Genomic DNA, 23,044 nt, shown 5'->3' with positions numbered 1-23,044 from the left:
GGAAGCTTATTCAGACACAATCATTCATGAAAAGAAACTGGAAACTTAGAATAAAATTTGGAAAAAATTTGTGGGTTCTGGCATCTGTAATCCCAGCACTTTTGGATGCAGAGGCAGCAGGATTGCCTGAGGCCAAGAGTTCAAGACCAGACTGGGGGCAACATAGTGAGACCTTGTCTCTACAATAAATAAATAAATTAAATAAATAAATAAATAAATATCCAGATAATGTTTAGGGTAGTTAAACTACTCTGTATAACACTATAATGGTGAATACATGTTCTCATACATTCGTGCAAACCCACAGAATGTACAACACCAAGGGTGAACCCTAATGTATGCTGTGGACTCTGGGTGATAATAATGTGTCAACACAAGTTCATTAGTTATAACAAATGTACACTCTGGTGGGGGATTGTTTATGATAATGGGGGCTATGCATGTGTAGGGGTAGGAGTAAATGGAAAAATCTCTGTACTTTCTCTGCTCTATTTTGCTGTGAACCTAAAACTGCTCTGAAAAATAAAGTCTATTACAACGTGTGTGTGTGTGTGTGTGTGTGTGTGTATGTAATCATCCATCCATATAAACCTTATCCCCAAAAACTATGTTAATTTACAAAAATGCATGAAATACAAAAGAATATAATAAATTACTTGTGTAATCTGGGCCAGAGGAATATCTGTGCAAGAATATAAAACATAATCATGTTCTAAAAGCGTTGCTGAGGGGAAGATATAAATTTGGATCTGCATTTTCTAAGTTTTCAGAGAAAAGAGGAAACAACATGCAGTTATAGTAATTATGGTGTCCACAAGATCAAAGCAGATTAGTTCTCTAGACAAAGCACAACATTTCTTAACCCTGAGACCTGAGGGAGGATTTTTGAGTTTTTGTGAAGACTCTGAGTTGTCCAGTTGTGGTGGCTCATGTCTGTAATCCCAGCACTTTGGGAGACCAAGGCAGCAGGATTGCTTGATGACAGGCGTTTGAGACCACCCTCAGCAACATAGTGAGATTCTGCTTCTACAAAATAAAAAAATTACCCTGTCATGCTAGCCCATCCCCTTAGTCCCAGGCTTGGGAGCTGAGGCAGAAGGATTGTTTGAGCCCAGCAGGCTGCAGTGAGCTGTGATGGTGCCACTGCACCCCAGGCTGGGCAACAAAGTGAGACCTTGTTTCAAAAATAATAATAATAATTTTTAAAAAGACTCTGAGTGATCTAGGGATGATGTAATCAGCATTGTATCCTTGTATTAAGTACAACAGCAGGTTCTGTTTGGCTGTTCATTACAATGTCCTTTGATTTAGGTTTAACAAAGCTGAAGTAAAATTTAGTAAATGCAGTTCAATGAGTTACCAAAATGAGATAATCCAAGTATTCAGCTTTCAAACAGAATAATATGATTTAAGAGACAAACCACACTGAATTGCCTTTCCCATATGTTGAATTGTCCTATTAAGGAATGAAATGAGAAAAATTAAGTTATAATAGAAAGCTACATAGAAGAATAACATAAGAAATAGCCTCCTGTATGCTGTACAAAATTATAGCTTTGTTTTCGTCCTTCTGTCACTGGAATAATATATAACTCCCTGAAAGAAAGCAAAAGCCATTGAGAAGATAATGGGTTAGGATGTTCTCCATAATATGGAGCTCAGCATAGGCATCAAACTCCAAAGACCCAAGATTGTACTTTTTTTCTATGTGTTGTTAACACTTGGTAATCAATTTGGCTGCTGATAAAGAGCTTTTGAAGAGGTGACTGGTAGGCATATTCAGTTTCTTCTTAGCCTAGGCAAGAGGAAAGAGGCTGGGAGTTCTTTAGCCCTTGTTACAGGTGGTGGATGTGTTGCTGAATTAAAAGACTGTCGACCGGGCGTGGTGGGTCATGCCTATAATCCCAGCACTTTGGGTGGCTGAAGCGGATGGATCACCTGAGGTCAGGAGTTCAAGACCAGCCTGGCCAATGTGGTGAAACCCCCTCTCCACTAAAAATACAAAAAATTAGCTGGGCATGGCGGTAGGTGCCTGTAATCCCAGCTACTTGGGAGGCTGAGGCAGGAGAATCGCTTGGACCTGGGTGGCGGAGGTTGCAGTGAGTCAAGATCATGCCATTTGCACTCCAGCCTGGGCAAAAAGAGTAAAACTCCATCTCAAAAAAAAAAAAAAGACAGTCATTAGTAACTCAGATTGTCTCTCTGTTCTTCCCTCTCCACTGTCTTTACTCACCACAAAAATACAGTGTCAATGGGCTAACTAGTGACACACAAATAATTTCATTTCCTGTTTCTTCAACTGTAATGCAATGGTTATAGGACAAAAGTCATGAGACAGGACAGCTCTAAATGAGCAGCCACACCATGCCACGTACAAGAAAAAAACACATGAGATCAGCACTTTGTGATTTTTAAGACACTGAGGTAAACAGGGCAGGTGACACTCCTATTTCCAGATAAGAAAACTGAGGATCAAGAAGATTAAGTAAGTTCTCTGCTGTCACACAGCTTGTGAGTCAGAACAGGCTGGACAATGAACGGTGATGTCCTAATTCCAAGCCTGGTGATGTTCCCGCTAAATCATGTATATCAAGCTGCCATTCTGCTGATACTTACAGGTGCCTACTCTGTGTAGGCACTGTTCTAGACCTTGGGGACATAGCGCATGATCTAACCAGAGTTCCTACTCTCAGAGAGCTTGTCTTCTAGGCAGGAGTAACAGATAATAAGAAAAATAAGCAAACCATGTTATGAACTGGTGCTAAGTACTATAAAGGACAAGTAAGGATGGAAAGCTTATGGGTGCATGTGGAGAGGCAGGTGTGGAAGGTGCCATTTCAAATAGAGATGGTCACATAAGGATTCTCTTATAAGGTGACATTTTTACAGAGATCTAAAGGAAGTGGAGAAGTGCCCTGGGGGAAAATGTTCTTGTTTTATACCAGATATGCTGGCCGAAGTATATAACTATCTTTTCTGATACGTGGCTTATATTGAAAGTACATGCTTTGTCCTATATATTTTAGACTTTTTTGGTCTCATGTAAAAATTATCATTGGTGATTATTATCACATTGGTAATTATTATGAACTGTTTCCAGCTTGGTGGGAGTAAAATCTGGTAGACTAAATCTAATTATGTCATCCTAACATATAATAAGACATGGCACCAAATGTTGAGGCCACACACAGACAGGTGGGTGGGCTTGGCCTCAAAATTGGGCTGAATTAAATAGCAGATGGGGTTTCAGGATATTATAGAATAAAGATAGCCAGGGTTTTATGGCCAATATTGAATCTTCTGCTAGATTTAATTCAGTAACTCAGTTTCATCAGATTTCTAAAAGTATACAATTTCCCTGCTTTCAAAAGGTTTATAATGTAGTTTCACTAAAAACAAACAAAAGAACAAAGCAAAGCACTCAAACATATAAATAAATTAAACAACACATGGTGTATAGCCGAGGTTCATTGTCCAGCCTGTTCCAACTCACAAGCTGTGGGACAGCAGATAAGTTACTTAATCTTCACTGGGAATTAGGAGACTCTTGGCCACTCTGCTCAAGCACTCAGGGTCTAGTTAATATTTCTTCCTTATTTCGCCCCAGTATTAAAAAAAAATCCCTGATTCTGTAATCTTGAATTTCTGTGTTACACAGAGCTACCCAGTGATGATATGCACCTCCTTTGGTCTCAAAATATTTTACCCTCTCCTTCACGCTCCTAATTCAGTACTTCTTAACCCTGGCGCTAAGTGAGGAGCCCTCACCTGGAGAGATTAAAACAGTAACAAAAAAACCGATGCCTACACCTCATCCCTGAGATTGAAATGTAACTCTAATCCCTGGCCCCCATTAGTTTTTTCCTGCTGCTATTAAAAATTAACACAATCTTAACGGCTTAACACAACACGAACTTATTATCCTAGAATTCTCGAGGCCAGAAATCTGAAATAAGTGTCTCGGGGCTAAACTCAAGGTGTGGGCCAGACTGTGTTCCTGCTGGAGGCCCCAGGGAGAATCTGTTTTCTTGCTTTTCCAGCTTTAGAGGAAGCCTACATTCCTGTGTGGTTTCTTCTAGCTTCAAGGCACCTCACTCCAACCCTTCCTTCTGTCACCAAATCTCTATTTGACTTTAACTCTCTCCTCCTTCTTACACTTTTGGGATTGCCTTGGGCTCACCTGACTCATCCAGGATAATCTCCCCACCTCAAAATCCTTAATTTAATCACATCTGCAAAGCCCCCTTTTCCATGTAAGGTAACACATGCACATATTCTGGGGATTAGATGTGGACATATTTGGGAGAAATTATTCTGTGCATCCCCTCACTCCCTCCCTGCCAACACACAGGAAATGTGATTTTGTGAAATTTCCCCTCGTGATTGCAGTGTTCAGCTATTTGAGGATCATTGCCTTAGTTGATATGCAGAATCTATACAATTCTTATGTTTTTCTTATCTATTGATGCAAGAGGACATAATACTAACAACAACATTAAGAATAATGATAATGGCAAGCACGTGACTAGTGCTTCCTATGGGTAGGGCACCGAGCATTTTTTATTTATTAACTCATTTAATCTTCACAACGACTCTGTGTACTAAGTACCACTCAAATGCCAAGAGGAATGTAATGTCACATGATATTTTTTGCCTGGCCCCAAACCAGTCCAGTTTAGGACATCACCAAGTCACTCTTTGGCAGCCTTCATCCTTCTCTTGTAGCTCATTATTTAGAAATAAAACACAAAATTAATAAGAGAAACTAGGCTATTTTTTTAAAGGTACAACATGCAGTAATTCTAAACATCAGGTCACGAGAGCCGTTTCGTTCTATTTTTAATGCTGTAACATGTAGTTTTGAGGGTTTTAAAAAAACTTTCATTGGTAAATATAGCATAGCGACAGATAATTGGAACAAAACATAGATGCAAAGCTTAATTTATCATCACCAAGGGAACATCACTGTAGCCATTAGCAAGTCAAGAAATAGAATGTTCCCCGTGGCCAGGAGGCATCTTCCATGCCCCTTGTTTATCAGTCAGTTTCCATCAGAGGAAACAGTGAGGGCTGCGACAGAATGTGGGATTTCTTATGAGGGTTTCACCTTACACAATCGTGGTGGCTTGGTGAACAGTTTATATACAGCTGTTGCTTCTGGGTCTTATGCTGGCTCTGAAATGAGCAGGGCAGGCAATCTGGCCCAGAAGTTGGAAAAGTTAAAGAAGAAGGTCTGGGGTAGTTGTAAGAGCAGAGATTGCCTCATTCCCAGGTGATTCAGGAAATCGGGGACAACATCCACTAAATGCAACAGTACTTTGCACCTGCCTTTTGTGCACAAAAACATACGGCTGCTGTTTCACTTCTGCCTTCTGTGTTATACCCAGGTTCAGGTAGCCTATGCTAACTTAGAATTACATGGAAGAAAATTCTGGATAAAGTAGTTAGTTACAGCTAAGCTAAGTTGACACAGTACAAATCTACCATACCACCTCCCAATAACTACACTTTCTTTCTGCTGAAAAGATAACCACTATCCCAATTCTTATTTTTTATTATTATTATTATTTTTTGAGACAGCGTTTCACTCTTGTCGCCCAGGCTGGAGTGCAATGGTGCAATCTCGGCTCACTGCAACCTCCACCTCCCAGGTTCAAGTGATTCTCCTGCCTCAGCGTGGGATTACAGGCACCTGACACCACGTCTGGCTAATTTTTGTGTTTTTAGTAGAGGTGGGGTTTCACCACATTGGCCAGGCTGGTCTCGAACTCCTGATGGGTGATCCACACACCTCAGCCTCCCAAGGTGCTGGGATTACAGGCGTGAGCCACTGTGCCTGGCCTTATCCCAATTCTTATGGAAACCACTTCCTTGTGGTTTCTTCCATCTCTCTTTCTTTCCTTCCTTCCTTCCTTCCTTCCTTCCTTCCTTCCTTCCTTCCTTCCTTCCTTCCTTCCTTCCTTCCTTCCTTCCCTTCATTCCTTCCTTTCTCTCTCTCTTTCTTTCTCTCTCTTTCTTTCTCTCTCCCCCTCCCTCTCTCCCCCTCCCTCTCTCTCTTTCTCTCTCTTTTCTTTTCTTTCTTCCTTCCTTCCTTCTCTTTTCTTTTCTTTCTTTCACAATGCATAATTATTTATTCCTAAACACCTTAGTTTAGTTTTCTATTTTTTAAAAAATTTAAGTGGAATCCTTTAGCTTGGGTTAATTTGTGTCTGCCTTCTGTTCAACACTGTATTTTTGAGATTTACCCATTTTATGCATAATTAATTTATTCATTTTTATTGTATTCTGTAATATGAATATACCAAGAGTTATTTAGCCATTCCACAGCTGGTGGACATTGAGATTGTTTCCAGTTCTGAGCTGTTGTGAATAATGTAGCTAGAAACATTCTCTTACATGTCTCTTGGTATACATGTGCACATATTTCTGTTAGATATACACCTAGGAGTGGAACTGCTGAGTCGCAGAATGTTTGTTTGATAATGTTAGTAGATAATATCAAATTGTTTCCCAAAATGACTCAACCAATTTACAGGTCCTCCAGAAGTACACAAGAATTGCTGTTGTTGCACGTCCTTGCTGACATTTGGAAATGTTTGTCCTTTTAAATAATTCTGAGGGTTTTGTAGTGGTATAGTGTGTGTGTGTGTACTTATTTTTTTTTAACAGACTTTATTTTTTAGAACAATTTTAGTGCATAGCCTTTCCCAATATCAGCATCTTCTACCAGAGTGATACATTTGTTCCAAGTGATGAACCTACACTGACACGTCTTTATTATCCAAAGTCCACAGTCTCTATGTTGAGGTTCACACTTGGTGTTGTACATTCTGAATTTGGACGTGTATGAAATATTTGTATTCACCATTGTAGTGCGATGCAGAGTAGTTTCACTGCCCTAACAATCTGTGCTTCAGCTATTCATCACTCCCTCACTCCCTGACTTGTGGCTACCATTGATCTTTTGACTGTTTCCGTACTTTTGCCTTTTCCAGAATGCCAAATAGTTGGAATCATACAGTGTGCAGCCTTTTCAGAGTGGCTTCTTTCACTTACTTATCTGCATTTGCATTTCCTCCTATCTTTTTATGGCTTGATAGTTCATTTCTTTTTAGTGCAGAATAATATTTCATTGTCTGGTTGTACTGGTTTATCTGTTCACCTACTGAAGGACATTTTCGTTGCTTCCAAATTATGGCAGTTATGGATAAAGCTGCTATAAACATCAGCATGCAGGTTTTTGTGTGGGCATAAGTTTTCAGCTCTTTTGGGTAAATAACAAGAAGTGTAATTGCTGTATCATGTGGTAAGAGTATGTTTAGTTTTCTAAAAAACTGCCAAATCGTCTTCCAAAGTGGTTGTACCATTTTGCGTTCCCGGCAGCAATGAATCAGAGTTCTTGATGCTTTACATCCCCACCAGCATTTGGTGGTATCAGTGTTCTGGAGTTTGGTCCTTCCAATACATGTGTAATGCTATCTCGTTGTTTTAATTAGTATTTCATTGATGACATACGATGTTGAGCATTTTTTCATTTGCTTGTTTGCCAACCGTATATCTTCCTTGATGAGATGTCTGTTAAAGTCTTTGGCTCATTTTAAAATTGAGTTGTTTGTTTTCTTACTGTTGGGTTTTTTGTTTGTCTGTTTTGAGATGGAGTCTAACTCTGTCACCCAGGCTGGAATGCAGTAGTGCGATCTCAGCTCACTGCCACTGCAACCTCCGCCTCCCAGGTTCAAGTGATTCTCCTGCCTCAGCCTCCCAAGTAGCTGAGACTACAGGGATGCACCACCATGCCTGGCTAATTTTTGTATTTTTAGGAGAGATGGGGTTTCACCATGTTGACCAGGCTGGATTTGAACACTTGACCTCAGGCGAGCTGCCCACCTTGGCCTCCCAAAGTGCTGAGATTACAGGTGTGAGCCACCATGCCCAGCACACTGTAGAATTTTATTATTTATATGTATTTATTTTGAGACAGAGTCTTGCTTGGTTACCCAAGCTGGAGTGCAGCAGTGCAGTCTTGGCTCACTGTCACTGCAGCCTGTGTCTTCCAGATTCAAGCAGTTCTCCTGCCTCAGCCTGCCGAGTAGCTGGGACTACAGACATGTGTCACCATAACCGGTAATTTTTGTATTTTTAGTAGAGATAGGGTCACCATATTGGCCAGGCTGGTCTCGAACTCCTGGCCTTAAGTGATCCATCCATCTTGGCCTCCCAAAGTGCTGGGATTACAGGCCTAAGCCACCATGACTGGCACTGTGGAGTTTTAATAGTTCTTCTTGTATATTACGTAACAGTTCTTTATCAGAAGTGTCTTTTGCAAATATTTTCTCCCAGTCTTTGTCTTGTCTTTTCATTCTCTTGACAGTGTCTCTTACAGAGCAGATAATTTTAATCTTAATGAAGTGCAGTTTACAAAGCCAGGCATGGTGGCTTATGCCTATAATCCTAGCACTTTGGGAGGCCAAGGTAGACAGATTGCCTGAGCTCAGGAGTTTGAGACCAGCCTGGGCAACATGGCGAAACCCTGTCTCTACTAAAATGCAAAGAAGTAGCAGGGTGTGGTGGCATACGCCTATAGTCCCAGCTACTTAGGAGGCTGAGGCACAAGAATTGCTTGAACCCAGGAAGTGGAGGTTGCAGTGAGCCAAGATGGTGCCATTGCACTCCAGCCAGGTGACACATCAAACTCGATCTCAAAAAAAGAATCTATTTATGAGGTACAGTTTATCAATTCCTTATTTCATAGGTTGTGTCTTTGGTGTTGTATCTAAAACATCATTATCAAATTGAAGGAAATTTAAAATTTCTCCTGTTATCTTTTAGGAGTTTTACAGTTTTACATCTTACAATTAGGCTTATAATCCATTTTGAGCTAATTTTTGGGAAGGATGTAAGGTTGCATCTGAATTCATTTTTTTGCGCGTGGATGTCCAGTTGTTCCAGCACTATGTGTGGAAGTCTATCTTTTTCTCCATTGTGTTATCATTGCTTCTTTGTCAAAGATCAGTTGACTGTATTTATGTGGGTCTGGTTCTGGGCTCTCTATTCTGTCCCATTGATCTATTTCTTTTTTTTTTTTTTTTTTTTTTTTTTTTTGAGGCGGAGTCTCTGTCCCCCAGGCTGGAGTGCAGTGGCACGATCTCCACTCACTGCAAGCTCTGCCTCCCGGGTTCACGCCATTCTCCTGCTTCAGCCTCCTGTGTAGCTGGGACTACAGGTGCCCGCCACCGTGCCCGGCTAATTTTTGTGTTTTTAGCAGAGATGGGGTTTCACCATGTTAGCCAGGATGGTCTCGATCTCCTGACCTCGTGATCTGCCTGTCTTGGCCTCGGCCTCTCAAAATGCTGGGATTACAGGCGTGAGCCACCGCGCCCGGCCTGATCTATTTCTTAAGTCTGTTGCCAGTACCACACTGTCTTGATCACGATAGCTTTATACTAAGTCTTTATATCAGTCCCCCAACTTCTTTCTTCTTCTTCAATATTGTGTTTGCTATTTTGTGTCTTTTGCTTCTCCATATTAGCTTTAGAACCAGTTTCTCAATATCCCCAGAGTAATTTTCTGGAGTTTTGGTTGGGATTGCATTGAATTTTTAGATCAAGTTGGGAAAAACTGACATCTTGATGATATTGAATCTTCTTACCCATGAACATGGAATATTTCTCCTTTATTTAGTTACTTGATTTCTTTCATCAGAGTTTTGGGGTTTTCCTCACATAGTTCTTCTATATATTTTGTTAGGTTTTTGCCTAAGTATCGTGTTTTTAATTTCAATTCCACGTGTTCATTGCTGGTAAATAGGGAAGCAATTGACTTTTGCCTATTAATCTTGTATCCTACAACCTTGGGTATAATTGATTATTAGTCCCAGGAGTTTGTTTTTGTTTTTGGTTGATTATTTCATCTAATATGGTTCTGATTAGCATTACTTTGATTATTGTTAAGAAAGTTGAGCACTTTTTAATACATGTATTGGCTATTTGTATAGCCTCTTCTCTGAAGTGTCAGTTCATGGTTTTTTTTTTTTTTTTTTTTTTTGCCTATCCTAGTGGATTGCCTTGATTTTTCTTATTGATTTGTTGGAGTTCTTTATACATTTTAGATATAAGTCCTTTCTTTGTTACACGAACAAAAATCTCTGCCATCCTACAGCTTGCCTTTTTTCTTTCTTAATAGTCTCTCTTTGGTAAACAGGAATTTTAAACTGTAATATAATTCAATTTACCCATCTTTTCTTTTGTACTCAGTGGTTCAAGAGATCTTGTTGCTTCTGTTTTTACCTTCTTGAAACCATCAGATCATTATGTGAAGAACTGTCGTCTTGCCTCTTTGTGTTTTTGTTTTGTGTTTGAGACAGGGTTTCGCTGACTCACTCAGGCTGGTGTGCAGTGGTGCAATCTCAGCTCACTGCAGCCTTGACACCCCAGGCCCAAGTGATCCTCCCACCTCAGCATCTCCAGCAGCTGGAACTATAGGCCTGTGCCACCACACCAAGGTAATTCGTGTATTTACTGTAGCGACAGAGTTTTGCTGTGTTGCCTAGGCTGGTCTCAAACTTCTGAGCTCAAGCGATCCTTCCACTACAGCCTCCCCAAGTTCTGGAATTACAGGTGCGAGCACTGTAATCTGGCCCCTTGGCTCTTTGGAGAGGAGAGATCACACAGAAAGAGAAGTCCAGTCAGCAGTCAGCATCAAACACAAGGAGGCCATCTTAGACCATTTAGACACTCACTGCAGTTGTGTGAGTGGCACCAGGTGAGACCAGAAGAAATGCTCAGGTGGGGCCAGCCCAAATTGCTAACCCACAGAGTTATGAGCAAATAAATGATTGCTGTTTCAAGCCACTCAATTTTTTTCATTGTTATGCAGCAATACATGACTAGTATAGAAAGAACTTACATATTTACAATATTGCATCCTCAAAGCCATGAACATAAATATACCTTTGCATTTAGATAGAATTCCTCAAAGTTTTCTCTAAAATGTTATATTGATTTCTTCATTAGACTTTTTCCCCTCCTCTCTTTTAATATGGAAAAAATGAAAACAGAGAATTTGAAAGAACTCCATAATGAATACCTATATTCCTACCACCTAGATTCCATAATTAATGTGGTTTTAGATATGCTCTAACACATATCCATCTATCAGCCCATCCCTCTATCCATTAGTTCATCTTATTTTTTTGATTCATTTCAAAGTAAGTTGAAGACACTAGTAATCCTATTAGCGTGCATATCAATGAGAATATTAGTTTACAGTTCTTAATTTTTTGAAAAAATTCACATACAATGAAATGCAGAAATAACATTCAATAAATTTTGAAATGCACACCTAGCTGTATAACCCAAACATTATTAAAATGAAGAACATTACCATTCAACCTAGAAAGTTCTTTCGTACCCCTTCTAAATCTCTAAATCTGTCTGTGACATTTGCCCTCTCTCCCAGAGGCCACCATTGTTTTAATTTTTTAAACTGAATATTAGTCTTCCCTGTTGTAGAATTTTATAAACATGGAATCATACAACATGTATTCTTTCTGAAAAATTCTTTTGACTTAACATATTCTCGAGATTGGTCTATGTTAATGCATGCATTAGCATTTTATTCCTTTTAATTGCTGAGGATTCCGTTGTCCTACCCTACCATAGTTTGTTTAGTTATTCTTCTGTTGTGGAAGCTAGGCTTTTTCCAATTTTGAGTTATTATTAATAAAACTATTATAAAGACTCTTGTTTATTTTCTTAAAGTATATTTTAATATTAATATGACTATATTGATTTTCTTAGGTTAGATTTTGCATGATCTATCTTTTTTCATTCTTTTAAGATTTTGGTGTCCTTGTATGTTAGATGTGTTTATTATAAACAACATTTAGTTGGGATTTTGTGTTTTAATCCATTCTGGCAACCTTTTAAATTTGCGTACTTAACCTAGTAAAGGTTTCATAATTATTGATATATTTAAGGTTAAATCTACCATGTTACTATGCTTTTTCTATTTGTTGACCCATTTTCTTCCTTTCTTTGCCGCCTTTTATATTTTTCTGGAGTCATGTCTGGACTACGTGTGAATAAACTTAGGATATTTTCTTCCAGATAATATTTCTCTAAACGAAGAAGACAAACATCTAGAGATCTGACTGGTGCATTTTTCTTTTTAATAATAATTCTCTTGGTACAACACATAGCATGACCTGAAAGTGCCTGTTACTGCACATGTCCTGACAGTCATTCTGGCTCTGGAGTAAGGTGACCGGTGGGAGGAAGTGGAAAGCTAAACATTGATAAGCATATGATTTTAGACCTACCAATGCTATTGATTTCATTTGTTTTCTTATGTGTCAGTCTGCTCATAGTAAATGAGAAACACTGCCTAAACTTCTGGCTGCTTGCTCCTTGCTTGGTATTCAGGTCACCAGAACTCCCTAAAGAATCTTCCCCATTAGTAGGATGGTCTGACACCAGAAATGACTGGTGAATGACACCAGAAATGACTGATAGTGTCTGCTGGTTTCTCCCTCTCATCCTGAAATAAAGAGAAGGTATCATCCACACGTTGCCATTTTATGTGCAGCAGCCATTTCTGATTTTTTCTTCTTACTTGGGTATAGTTGGGAAGAAGGAAGAAGCCAGATTTATTTGTGGGACTAAATTTTTTTTCAAACTTCTTCTTCGTGATACCTGTGAAATAAAGAGCATGTCAGTTAGTAACTGGCATTGTACCGACAAACACAGTTTTCCAGAGCCAAGTCGTATTGCTAATTTACAAAGAGATTTTAATCCTCCTAGAAAAAAATGAATAGTTATTTACTTAACAATCCTATGGGACTTCAGGAAGAAAGTGTGTTAAAAGTAGGAGGTGGGGCTCCTGAAGGATGTGGTGGACAAGCCGAAGCTGAAGAGCTACTTGACTGGACAGTTAACCCTTCTGGGACGCAGCTGCAGTGTGGAAGGGGTTGGGTCACAACAAAACAAGACTTGGTTAATTAATAATTAATATTGTGTATGTCCTGCCGAAGCAAGCACAATTAATAATTAATATTGTAGATTAATAACATCAGAGTCCATTGGCTCGTAGGAAAATAAAATCAAGTAATTATCAGTCACACAAATGAGGACTAAAAGGTTGGTTTTTGTTGTGTTCTATTTTGTTCTGAGACAGGGTCTTGCTCCATCACCCAGACTGGAGTGCAGTGGCACCATCACAGCTCACTGCAGCCTCAACCCCTGGGCTCAAGCAATCCTCCCATCTTAACCTCCCAAGTAACTGGGACCACAGGCATGTGTCACCGCATCCAGCTAATAAAAGTTTGTTTTGCATTGATTATTTTTGGAAGAAATAGGTATAAAATTTAAACTAATTTGGTTTAAAAATTCATATCAGTAATGTTCAACCAATATTCATAATACATGTTAATTTGATTTTATGGTCTATGATAGGGAATAAGAAAGAAAGAAGAAAAAGGGAAGAGGAGACGTAGAGAGTTATAAGGAAAGGGAGAAGAGTGAGCTCCTAAGGTCAATATTCAACCACTTACAGGGCCCAGGTTAATAAACAGCAACTCGAGCATCCTAGAGGCAGCCATTCTGAGATGAAACAACAGGCACTTCCTGCAGGCCAAACAGGACTGCCAGGACCACATGACAGGGGCTGATGGGACCAGCACACAAACACTTACAGTAGGATCCTTTAAGCTTGAACATTAACAGGTCACATGACTACTCGTCTTTCTCCCACAGCCAAGGTAGGAGGCTTAGCTCCCTGATCAACCTGCTAAACCCCAGCAGAGGGAACTTCCCAGGCTGCACAGATCTTTCTTTTATTTTCTCTTTTTCTTTTTCTACTTGTTTTGAAAGCTAATTCACGCCTGTAGTCCCAGCTACTCGGGAGGCTGAGGCAGGAGAATGGCGTGAACCCGGGAGACGGAGCTTGCAGTGAGCCGAGATCGTGCCACTGCCCTCCAGCCTGGGCGACAGAGCGAGACTGCGTCTAAAAAAAAACCCCTAATCCACTATTTCATTCAGCAAATGTTTCTGCAGTGTCTCTTATGTTCTAGACATTGGCACTGCAGCAGAGAGTGAGTTAGGCAAAGTTTCTGCCTTCGTGGATCTTACATTCTAGTGGGATAAAGGCAATAAAAATGACTTTTTTTTTTTGCCTTACATTCTAGTGGGATAAAGGCAAGAACAATGATGCTATATGAAAAATACTTTTGGAAAAAATGAATTTTTATATGATATAATGTCATGTAGTAATCAGAGTTCTGAAAAAAAATAAATCAGTGAGGAGACTGAAAAAGATGGGAAGGGTGGGGCTCTCTAATGTTCATTAATTGTTAGTTCTCATAAGGTTATTCTGACCAGGAGAGACCTAGCAGCTCACCCATCTCTGAATTACACTGCATTGCATTTAAGTGTCCAGGCTCTGAAGTTAAGTGACTGGGTTTATCCCAGCTCTATGACTTGCTTCTTTTGGAATCTCAGAGGAATCATTTATCCTCTGTGTTTCAGTTTTCTTAATTGTAACAGGAGGATGATCATTGCAACTATCTCAAAGTGTTTTTGCAAAGATGAAATGAAAGAGGGCATAGCAAGTGCACAGTATCATACTGGGCAACATTGATTTGAAAACAAAGGTTTGCTGTTATCATTAGAAATATTACTGAGTTACAGTTTATATATTCTTTTCACCTAAAATAAAATTGTGAGAATTTATCTGTTTTTTTTTTTTTTTTTTTGGAGACAGAGTTTTATTCTGTCACCCAGGCTGAAATGCTTTGGCATGATCTTGGCTCACTGCAACGGCCACTTTCCAGGCTCAAGCGATCCTCTCACCTCAGCCTCCCAAGTAGCTGGGACTACAGGTGCACACCACCACACCCGGCCAATTTTTGTATTTCTTTTTTTTGGAGAGACAAGGTCTCACTATGTTTCCGAGAGTGATCTCAAACTCCTGGATTCAATCAATCCAACTGCCTCAGCCTCCCAAAGTGCTGGGATTACAGGCATGAGCCATTGTGCCTGGCCTGTCATTAAATACTTTGGAAAAACTATGGAGTATGTTATCACATATACCATCTTTCACTTAGCCATTTTTGCATGATTGGACATGTTTCCACAATTTTGAAAATGGGTTACGCTTTCCAAAGTTCACTTTCTTCCCTTCTCTTCCTACATTTAAACGGAAAAGGAAATATAAACTCATGTTCTGATTTATCTTTTGTTGTACCATGATTAATATTTTATAATGTGTTGTTTAATTCTAAAGAGATGTATACATGATTTAAAGAAGTTCACATTAAGAATTAGCATTTCTGTATTTAAAAATAATAAGTCAAAAGAGACTAAGATATCTGTTATTGAACCTTTTACTCAAAGGACTTTCTTCCAACTGTACTTTAAGTTCCTTAATCTATAAATGGATTCCTGGTGCCCGGAACAGTGCAGGGGACATGATGAATATTTTAAGGTGTTCCATAAATATTTGTTTCATTAAAGTGAAATTTCTCCGCCTAAATTTCTGGGGTCGTTTTATGCCCACAATTTTGGAAGTGTTTTTATGAAAATAGGCATTTGGTGTCTAACTATTGGTTTTATTTCATCCCTTATTTTTCCATTTAGGCTCTTTGGAGTTCTAAAATTATAGACAGGTAGCATAGTGGTGCTTCAATCCATCCCAGTTTCCAGATTTTGTCATCTTACTAAGTGCACAGTTTTTAACAGGGTCTTAATTTTATATTGGAAACCAATTTTGACGCCCGGACTTGACTATTTCCTTTAGTAAACCTGAAGAGAGTTTTATGTGAGGATTTTTCAATTTAAGCAAATTAAGGCATCTATTTTCTATAAACAAATGAAGACATCTATTCCTTTTGTCTTTCCGGTGTGATCAACAATCTATCAGAGTGATTAAGAGAAAATAAAGGATCTGTCAGAACATCAGGTTATTAGACATCTTAAAAATGTGTTTATGTTTGGATAATTTATCATTCTTTATGATCTCTAATAAAATTAATTATAGTAGAGTCAAACTCTGGTTATTGGAGTGTAGATTAGTCTTCATTTAGATTAACTGTGAATAATTTTTAATTCCGTATTGTTTTCCCCCGGTACCTAAGACATATTTAGCCATCTTCTTTCTGTCACTTAGTATTTACTTAAAGAATGTAAATTATATAACATCAGATGAGATAAAATTTAAGAGTGCAAATAGGCATAAAATACATGAATTATAAAACATAATGCATATATTCACAGAGTCGTGCAGAAAAAAAATGCAAATACTTTCTTTATTACCTTTTAGTTTTGGATTTTTTTTTTCATTTCCACGTCTCTAGACAAGGTTTTGTATTATTTATACAACTGTGTTTCGTCAGTTACATAAAACAATTAAAAGTAAATGATTTTTTTTAACAGAAAACTCTTCTAATACCAAAAATTCTTACTCAAATAATTGTCAGAGTTGATGATTAACAGAAATCATTCATATTCTCCTTAAGTGCACAAGCTAACAATATTATGGCAAAGTTTTCAGTATTAAACAAAGCAGCTTTGAATATCGTTGTTGTTGTTATCAGTATTTATCTATTACTGAATTAGGCACAATCAATAAAGGCCAACTCCTTTTTAATTTTAATCTGACTTCATAGAAAGGAGACTTATTAAAAAATTACAGTATGCTGTATCTTCCCCCTAATGTTTGATCTATTTTAAAGACTGGATAAATGGCCATGGGTTAAGTTAGGCCCCTGAAAGCTTCTAGAACTAGTAGAAGAGTGATAGGTTATATAGTGATAGCAGTGTAGGCTATCAAGGTTTAATTGAATGAGCATGGAATTTGGAGTCAAGAGTGGATCTCAGCTTATCACTTCATTTGTATGTGATCTTTGGTAAGGCACTTGACCTTACTTTAGACTCCATTTTTTTTCCCAGCTCTAAGAGAGTATAATATTTTCTTTGTACTTACTGTGAAAATCAAATGAATCACTTATGAAATCACTGCAAACTATAAAGCACTGCATGTTCGTTATTTTTATTAATACTTCAGAGAAATTCTTGCAGCTCCGAGAGAAACTGATCGATGTCATGGCTTTACTCTGTAGGTGCAACCAAATTAAGATGCAGGGATGCTTACACAGCCCTCCTCTATGTCGTGTCAAATCTCCTGGTTTCTAGAACAGCTCGGTGAATTTCAGTCGTAAAGCTCTAGATAAGCTTCATTAGCTGAGGCTTATTGATCTTATTTGATTTTTCTCTCTCTCTGTGTCCAGCAAATTCATGATTTTCATCTCACTGAGCTAAAACACACACATCTGGAATATTCATAAAAAGTATGAACTGAGGCTGGGATCGGTGCCTCATGCCTGTAATCCCAGCACTTTGAGAGGCTGAGGTGGGTGGATCACCTGAGGTCAGGAGTTCGAGACCAGCCTGACCAACATGGAAAAACTCTGTCTGTACTAAAAAAATTACAAAATTAGCCAGACACAGTGGCTCATGCCTGTAGTCCCAGCTACTCGGGAGGCTGAGGCAGAAGAATCGCTTGAACCTGGGAGGCGGAGGTTGCGGTGAGCTGAGTTCGTGCCATTGCACTCCAGCCTGGGCAACAAGAGTGAAACTCCGCCTCAAAAAAAAAAAAAAAAAGTATGAACTGAAATGATTTTAGGTTCAGAATGTTTCTGAAAGCAGAGACATATATATATATATATTTTTAAAAAACAAACAGAAATAGGATACACTGAAATTGGAGTTAACTGTGGAATTAGTACTAACTTACTTTTTCATGTTGAACATGACCTCCCTTCTTCTTTCCTGTAATGCCATCTGAAGAGTCCTTTTGGGCTTCTACACCAATCAGTGGAAGAAATCTCAGACTAGTGGGGCTTGATATCTGGAAGCCATAAATTAGTCAGTGAGACACACTCAAAGTGAAGACTTCTGTAATATGAATTCAGGAATTGGGATGAGGAATGAGAAGGCCCAGCTGCTTCAAAATACACAGCCCCCTTCTTCCCAGTTGCTCAATATTAAACCTTTATTTTATTTTTTATTTTTAAAATAGAGACAGGGTCCCATTATGTTGCCCAGGCTGGTCTCGAATTTGTGGGCTCAAGCAATCTCCTTGCCTCTGCCTCCCAATGTTCCGGGGTTACAGGTGTGAGACACTGCATCCAGTCTACCCTTTAGAAATTCACTATTAAATCTTGATAGTTCAGCTTTTAGCATCATCTGTTAGCTTACGTGTGATACCTATTACAACATGTTCTTAGGAAAGATAACATTTAAGATGTAAGTTAATTTGAAATATTTGCTCTCTGGCTTATTATTTCTTGGATTAATTAACTAGTTGTCTAACCAAGGTTACCTGGGGTGGAGACTTAAAGGATGAGTAGGGATTTGGAGGGAAACAAGAAATGAATGAATCCTGGGCAGGGGGGCAGCACAGGCACAGTTTCAGAGGTGTCGGAGAGACCAGTGATGGTTAAGGCATGGAAAGTAATTTCATATGGTTGGAATATAGGCAGAGTGTGAGGAGAAGGTGGTGAAACAAGAGGGTGGATCCTGGAGGTTGTATAAGCCAAGCAAAGGCATTTGGATTTTACCCTGTAGTTGATGAGCCACCAGAGTAACATTCAAAATAACCACCATGTGGTATGGCAGAGATAAGGGACCTGGTCATTGACACACACAGCCCCAGACTTTTCTGGGACTGCACATGATATGTTTTTGGAAGCAACGGTCTACTTGACTGTATGATTTTCTCCAACCTTGCTTGGTAGCCCAGGAATGAGATGGCAGATTCCCTACTGTTCTGTGACCCCTCTACTCCTAGAAACTCCAACTCACCCTGTATATAGGCAGAGAGCCAAAAACAATCCCTGCCTCTCTGTTTTCGGTCACAAAACCTTCCAAGGGATATCTTCGAATCTGCAAAACAAAGGGATGAATGTTTAATGAAAGGGGCACATCCTATCACTGGTAAAATACCTGGGTTCAAATCCTGACTCTGTCACTTATTAGATGTGTGATCTTAGACAAGGGCGTTCCCTGTTACCTCGTTATGAGAATCAAATGAAATCATATGTAAAGTAAGGTGCTATTCAATTGTAAGGTTTAGTACCACTGTATCATCATTCATGGTCACAATACATCAAAAAAGAAATTAACAGAAGAAGTGAATAGATAAATATTACATAATTGAGAATGAAAAGGAATGGGCAAAATAAGACTGCTGGTGAAAATCAGAGTCCTAAGGGAAAGGCATTTTAATTTAACTTTAGCATTCAACTTTTGTTGTTTTACCAACCGAGGTAAAAAGAGAATAAAGCAGCCAGGTGCAGTGGCTCATGCCTGTAATCCCAGCGCTTTTGGAGGCCAAGGTGGGCAGATCATGAGGTCAAAAGATCGAGACCATCCTGACCAACATGGTGAAACCCTGTCTCTACTAAAAATACAAAAATTAGCTGGGCGTGGTGGCGTGTGCCTGTAGTCTCAGCTACTTGGGAGGCTGAGGCAGCAGAATCGCTTGAACATGGGAGGCAGAGGTTGCAATGAGCTGAGATCACACTACTGCACTCCGGCCTGGGTGACAGAATGAGACTCTGTCTCAAAAAAAAAAAAAAAAAAGAGTAAAGCTTATAATATGTGGGGCATTCAATTATTTCATTTCAAGGGCTCTAAAATCCATTATAAGGATTTCTCCAAATTTACTTAATGTTTCAGTTAAGTTACTTAAAAAATGATTTCTTATCTCTAAATTGAAAGAGAATGTTAAAAGTGAATTCCAATCTTTATTTCTAGGTTGTACTATTTTAGGCCTATTCAACAAAATCGAGTATCTGTTACAGGCTATGCATGTATCTGTGCTCATAAAGAGCTTATGATTTAGTGGTAGGGATGGGAAGTAGAGGTAATTATACAAATAATTCCTTTTTTTTTTCTTGAGAAAGAGTTTTGCTCTTGTCGGGGTGGAGTGCAATGGTGCAACCTCGGCTCACTGCAACCTCTGCCTCCTGAGTTCAAGGGATTCTCCTGCCTCAGCCTCCCAAGTAGCTAGGATTACAGGCGGCCGCCACCATGCCCAGCTAATTTTTGTGTTTGTAGTAGAGACAGGTTTCACCATGTTGGCCAGGCTGGTCTCAAACTCCTGACCTCAGGTGATCTACCCGTCTCAGCCTCCCAAAGTGTTGAGATTACAGGCATGAGCCACCGCACCCAGCTGAATAATTCTATCTTTTTTTTTTTTTTGAGACAGAGTCTCACTCTGTCACCCAGGCTGGAGTGCAGTGGCGGGATCTCGGCTCACTGCAAGCTCCACCTCCCGGGTTCCCGCCATTCTCCTGCCTCAGCCTCCCGAGTAGCTGGGACTACAGGCGCCGCCACCACACCCAGCTAATTTTTTGTGTTTTTGGTAGAGACGGGGTTTCACCGAGTTAGCCAGGATGGGAATAATTCTATCTTAATGTAGAACACGATAGTAGAACATGTTACGAGACATGAAGCAGGGAGACATGGGGCCTTTGGTGAAAGTGGAACTAATGTTTATTGAGAAACTAAAATGTACCTGGTATGTATTTTCTCATTTAATTCTCACAAAAACCCTTTGAAGGATTTTCAGATGAGGAAAGAGAGAAGGAACTTATCTAAAATTAAATCTAAGTCTGTTAGACTCCACGTATTGTGGCTTCCCTCCTTATCACCCTGTCTTCAGGGAAAAGAAGGTACCGCAGCTCCGTTTGGACAGAAAGGTAAAGCTTTAGAAAATTGTTTCATTTGAAAAGAATTGAATATTAAATATTTATTAAATATGAGGTAGATACTGTTAAAAAATAATGACATACTGAACATTCAGTGGACGCTTGTGGATCTGCTGTCTGTTTTACAAATTGGAACAACACCCCCAACTTTGAGCTTCTCCGTATGTGAAGCTCTCCCTCACCCCACTCCTGCTCGTCTACCCTCAGACATAAATGACAATTTAGAATTTTGTGTTTTTAATTATCTTGCTTTTGTTTATATAATTTTAACTTATACATGTTTCTTGCCCAAACAACATTTTGTTTCATTTTACCTGTTTTTGACTGTTACATAAATGAAATTGTTATGGATATACTTATGCAAAATTGTTCTCATTCAATGGTTGCGTCAAACCTTCATTCCTGTAGATGAGCGTTACTCTCATTCATTTATTTTCACAGGCCCATAGTATTCCAATTTATGAATATGCCATAATTTATTTGCCCATTATCCTGTTGATGAGCACTTAGGCTGCTTTCAGGGGTTTGCTATTGCAAACTGCACTTCTCTGAGCATCCTGGTACCTGTCTCCTAAGGAGAAGTTCAAGTTTCCCCAAGGTATACATTTAATAGGATAGGCCTGTTTTCATCTTTACTAGATAATGCCACATTGCTTTCCACAGTGGTTCTACCAATTTACACCACTACCATCAGCATATTAGTGTTCTGACTGTGCCACAAAACACCAACCCTTGATCTTTTCTGACTTTTTGGTATTTGTCAATCTGGCTTCTGTGGAGGAAGGGCTCCTATGGAGTCCCCCTCTGCCATCTTGCTCAGCTCCTTATTTTAAACCATTTTGTTGAATTGTCTCTTTTTTCCTCACTGATTTTAGGAGTTCTTTCCATATCCTGTACAGTAACCTTTTTCTGTTATTTTTTTAATTATTATTTTTATTTTATTTTTATTTTTTTTGAGACGGAGTATCACTCTTGTCACCCAGGCTGGAGTGCAGTGGTGCCATCTCAGCTCACTGCAACCTCCGCCTCCTGGGTTCAAGCGATTCTCCTGCCTCAGCCTCCTGAGTAGCTGGGGTAGGTGCACACCACCACGTCCCACTGATTTTTTGTATTTTTAGTAGAGATGGGGTTTCACCGTGTTGCTCAGGATGGTCTCAATCTCCTGACCTCATGATCCGCGCACCTCGGCCTCCCAAAATGCTGGGATTACAGGCACGGGCCACCGTGCCCGCCCCCTGTATACTAACCTTTCTATGTGTTACAAAGATAGGGTGGACTTGGACAGATGGAAGAGGTTATAGATACGGCAAGGACATCCCAAGGGAACTAAATTGTAGGACAGAAGACAGAGAGGAATGCTCAGGAAACAGTAATTAGTTTGATTTGTAGAGGGTGGGGTAACTGTAGGTTAGTAATGGGAGATACATTTAGAAAGGTTCATTTGGTTTATTTTATTGAAAACCTTGAGGAAATCAATTTTATTAATACTAGACCTTAGCCTAAAGAATCATTTTATATCGGTTCTCTAGAAGTGTTAAAATTAGAAATAGAATGAACAATAGTACACTTTTATCTCTTAATTCTGCACTGAAGGAAAATGTGTCTGTCTGTGAAAGGTAGAAGAACAGCTACCAAAGATGTCTACATTCTTTTCTCCTACTTCCTAACTTGTGAATATATTGCTTTACTTGGCAAAAGAGACTTTGCAGATATGATTAATGTTAAGAACCTTGAGACAAGGAGATTATGCTATATTCTCTAGGTAAGCCAAGTCTAATCACTTTAATCTTTTGTTGTTTTTTCTTTTTTTTTTTTTTTTTCCAGACAGGGTCTCACTCTTTTGCCCAAGCTAGAGTGAAGTGGTGGGATCATAGCTCACTGTAACCTCAAATTCCTGAGCTCAAGTGATCCTCCCACCTCAACCTCCCAACTAGCTGGGACCACAGGTGCACTGTCACCACGCCCAGATACTTTTAAAACACATTTTTAATAGAGACATAGTCTCACTATGTTGCCTAGACTGATCTTGAAGTCTTGAACTCCTGGACTCAAGGGATCTTTCCACCTTGACCTCCCAACATGATGGGTTTACAGGCCACTGCGCCCAGCCCACATAAGTATTTAAAAGCAGAGAATTTTTCCTGCTGGGTCAGAGGGTTATGTGACCACATAGTCAGAGAGAGGACACATTTCTGGCTTTTTTTTTTTTTTCTTTTTTTTTTGAGACAGTCTCACTCTGTCACCCAGGCTGGAGTGCAGTGGTGTGATCTCAGCTCA

The 23,044-nt window shown here is 39.3% G+C and overlaps 1 protein-coding gene across 3 annotated transcripts in view; it reads right to left on the bottom strand.

Annotated features, from left to right (window-relative positions):
* Positions 1-12,146: 12,146 nt before the first annotated feature.
* Positions 12,147-23,044, bottom strand: part of WDR64 (WD repeat domain 64) — a 162,917-nt gene continuing 152,019 nt past the window's right edge. For all 3 annotated transcript variants that reach the window (XM_017953364.3, XM_017953367.3, XM_009196564.4), the window contains 3 exons: positions 18,858-18,938; positions 17,788-17,901; positions 12,147-12,692 (listed from right to left, as the gene is read on the bottom strand). In XM_017953364.3, coding sequence (XP_017808853.1) covers positions 12,609-12,692; positions 17,788-17,901; positions 18,858-18,938 — 279 coding nt within the window. In that variant the 3' untranslated portion in view covers positions 12,147-12,608. The remainder of the gene's footprint in view (positions 12,693-17,787; positions 17,902-18,857; positions 18,939-23,044) is intronic.

This window comes from Papio anubis, chromosome 1 (genome assembly GCF_008728515.1).
Source record: "Papio anubis isolate 15944 chromosome 1, Panubis1.0, whole genome shotgun sequence".
Lineage (NCBI taxonomy): Eukaryota > Metazoa > Chordata > Mammalia > Primates > Cercopithecidae > Papio > Papio anubis.
Note: the sequence above shows the minus strand (reverse complement) of the source record. Positions and strands in the feature narration are given on the sequence as shown.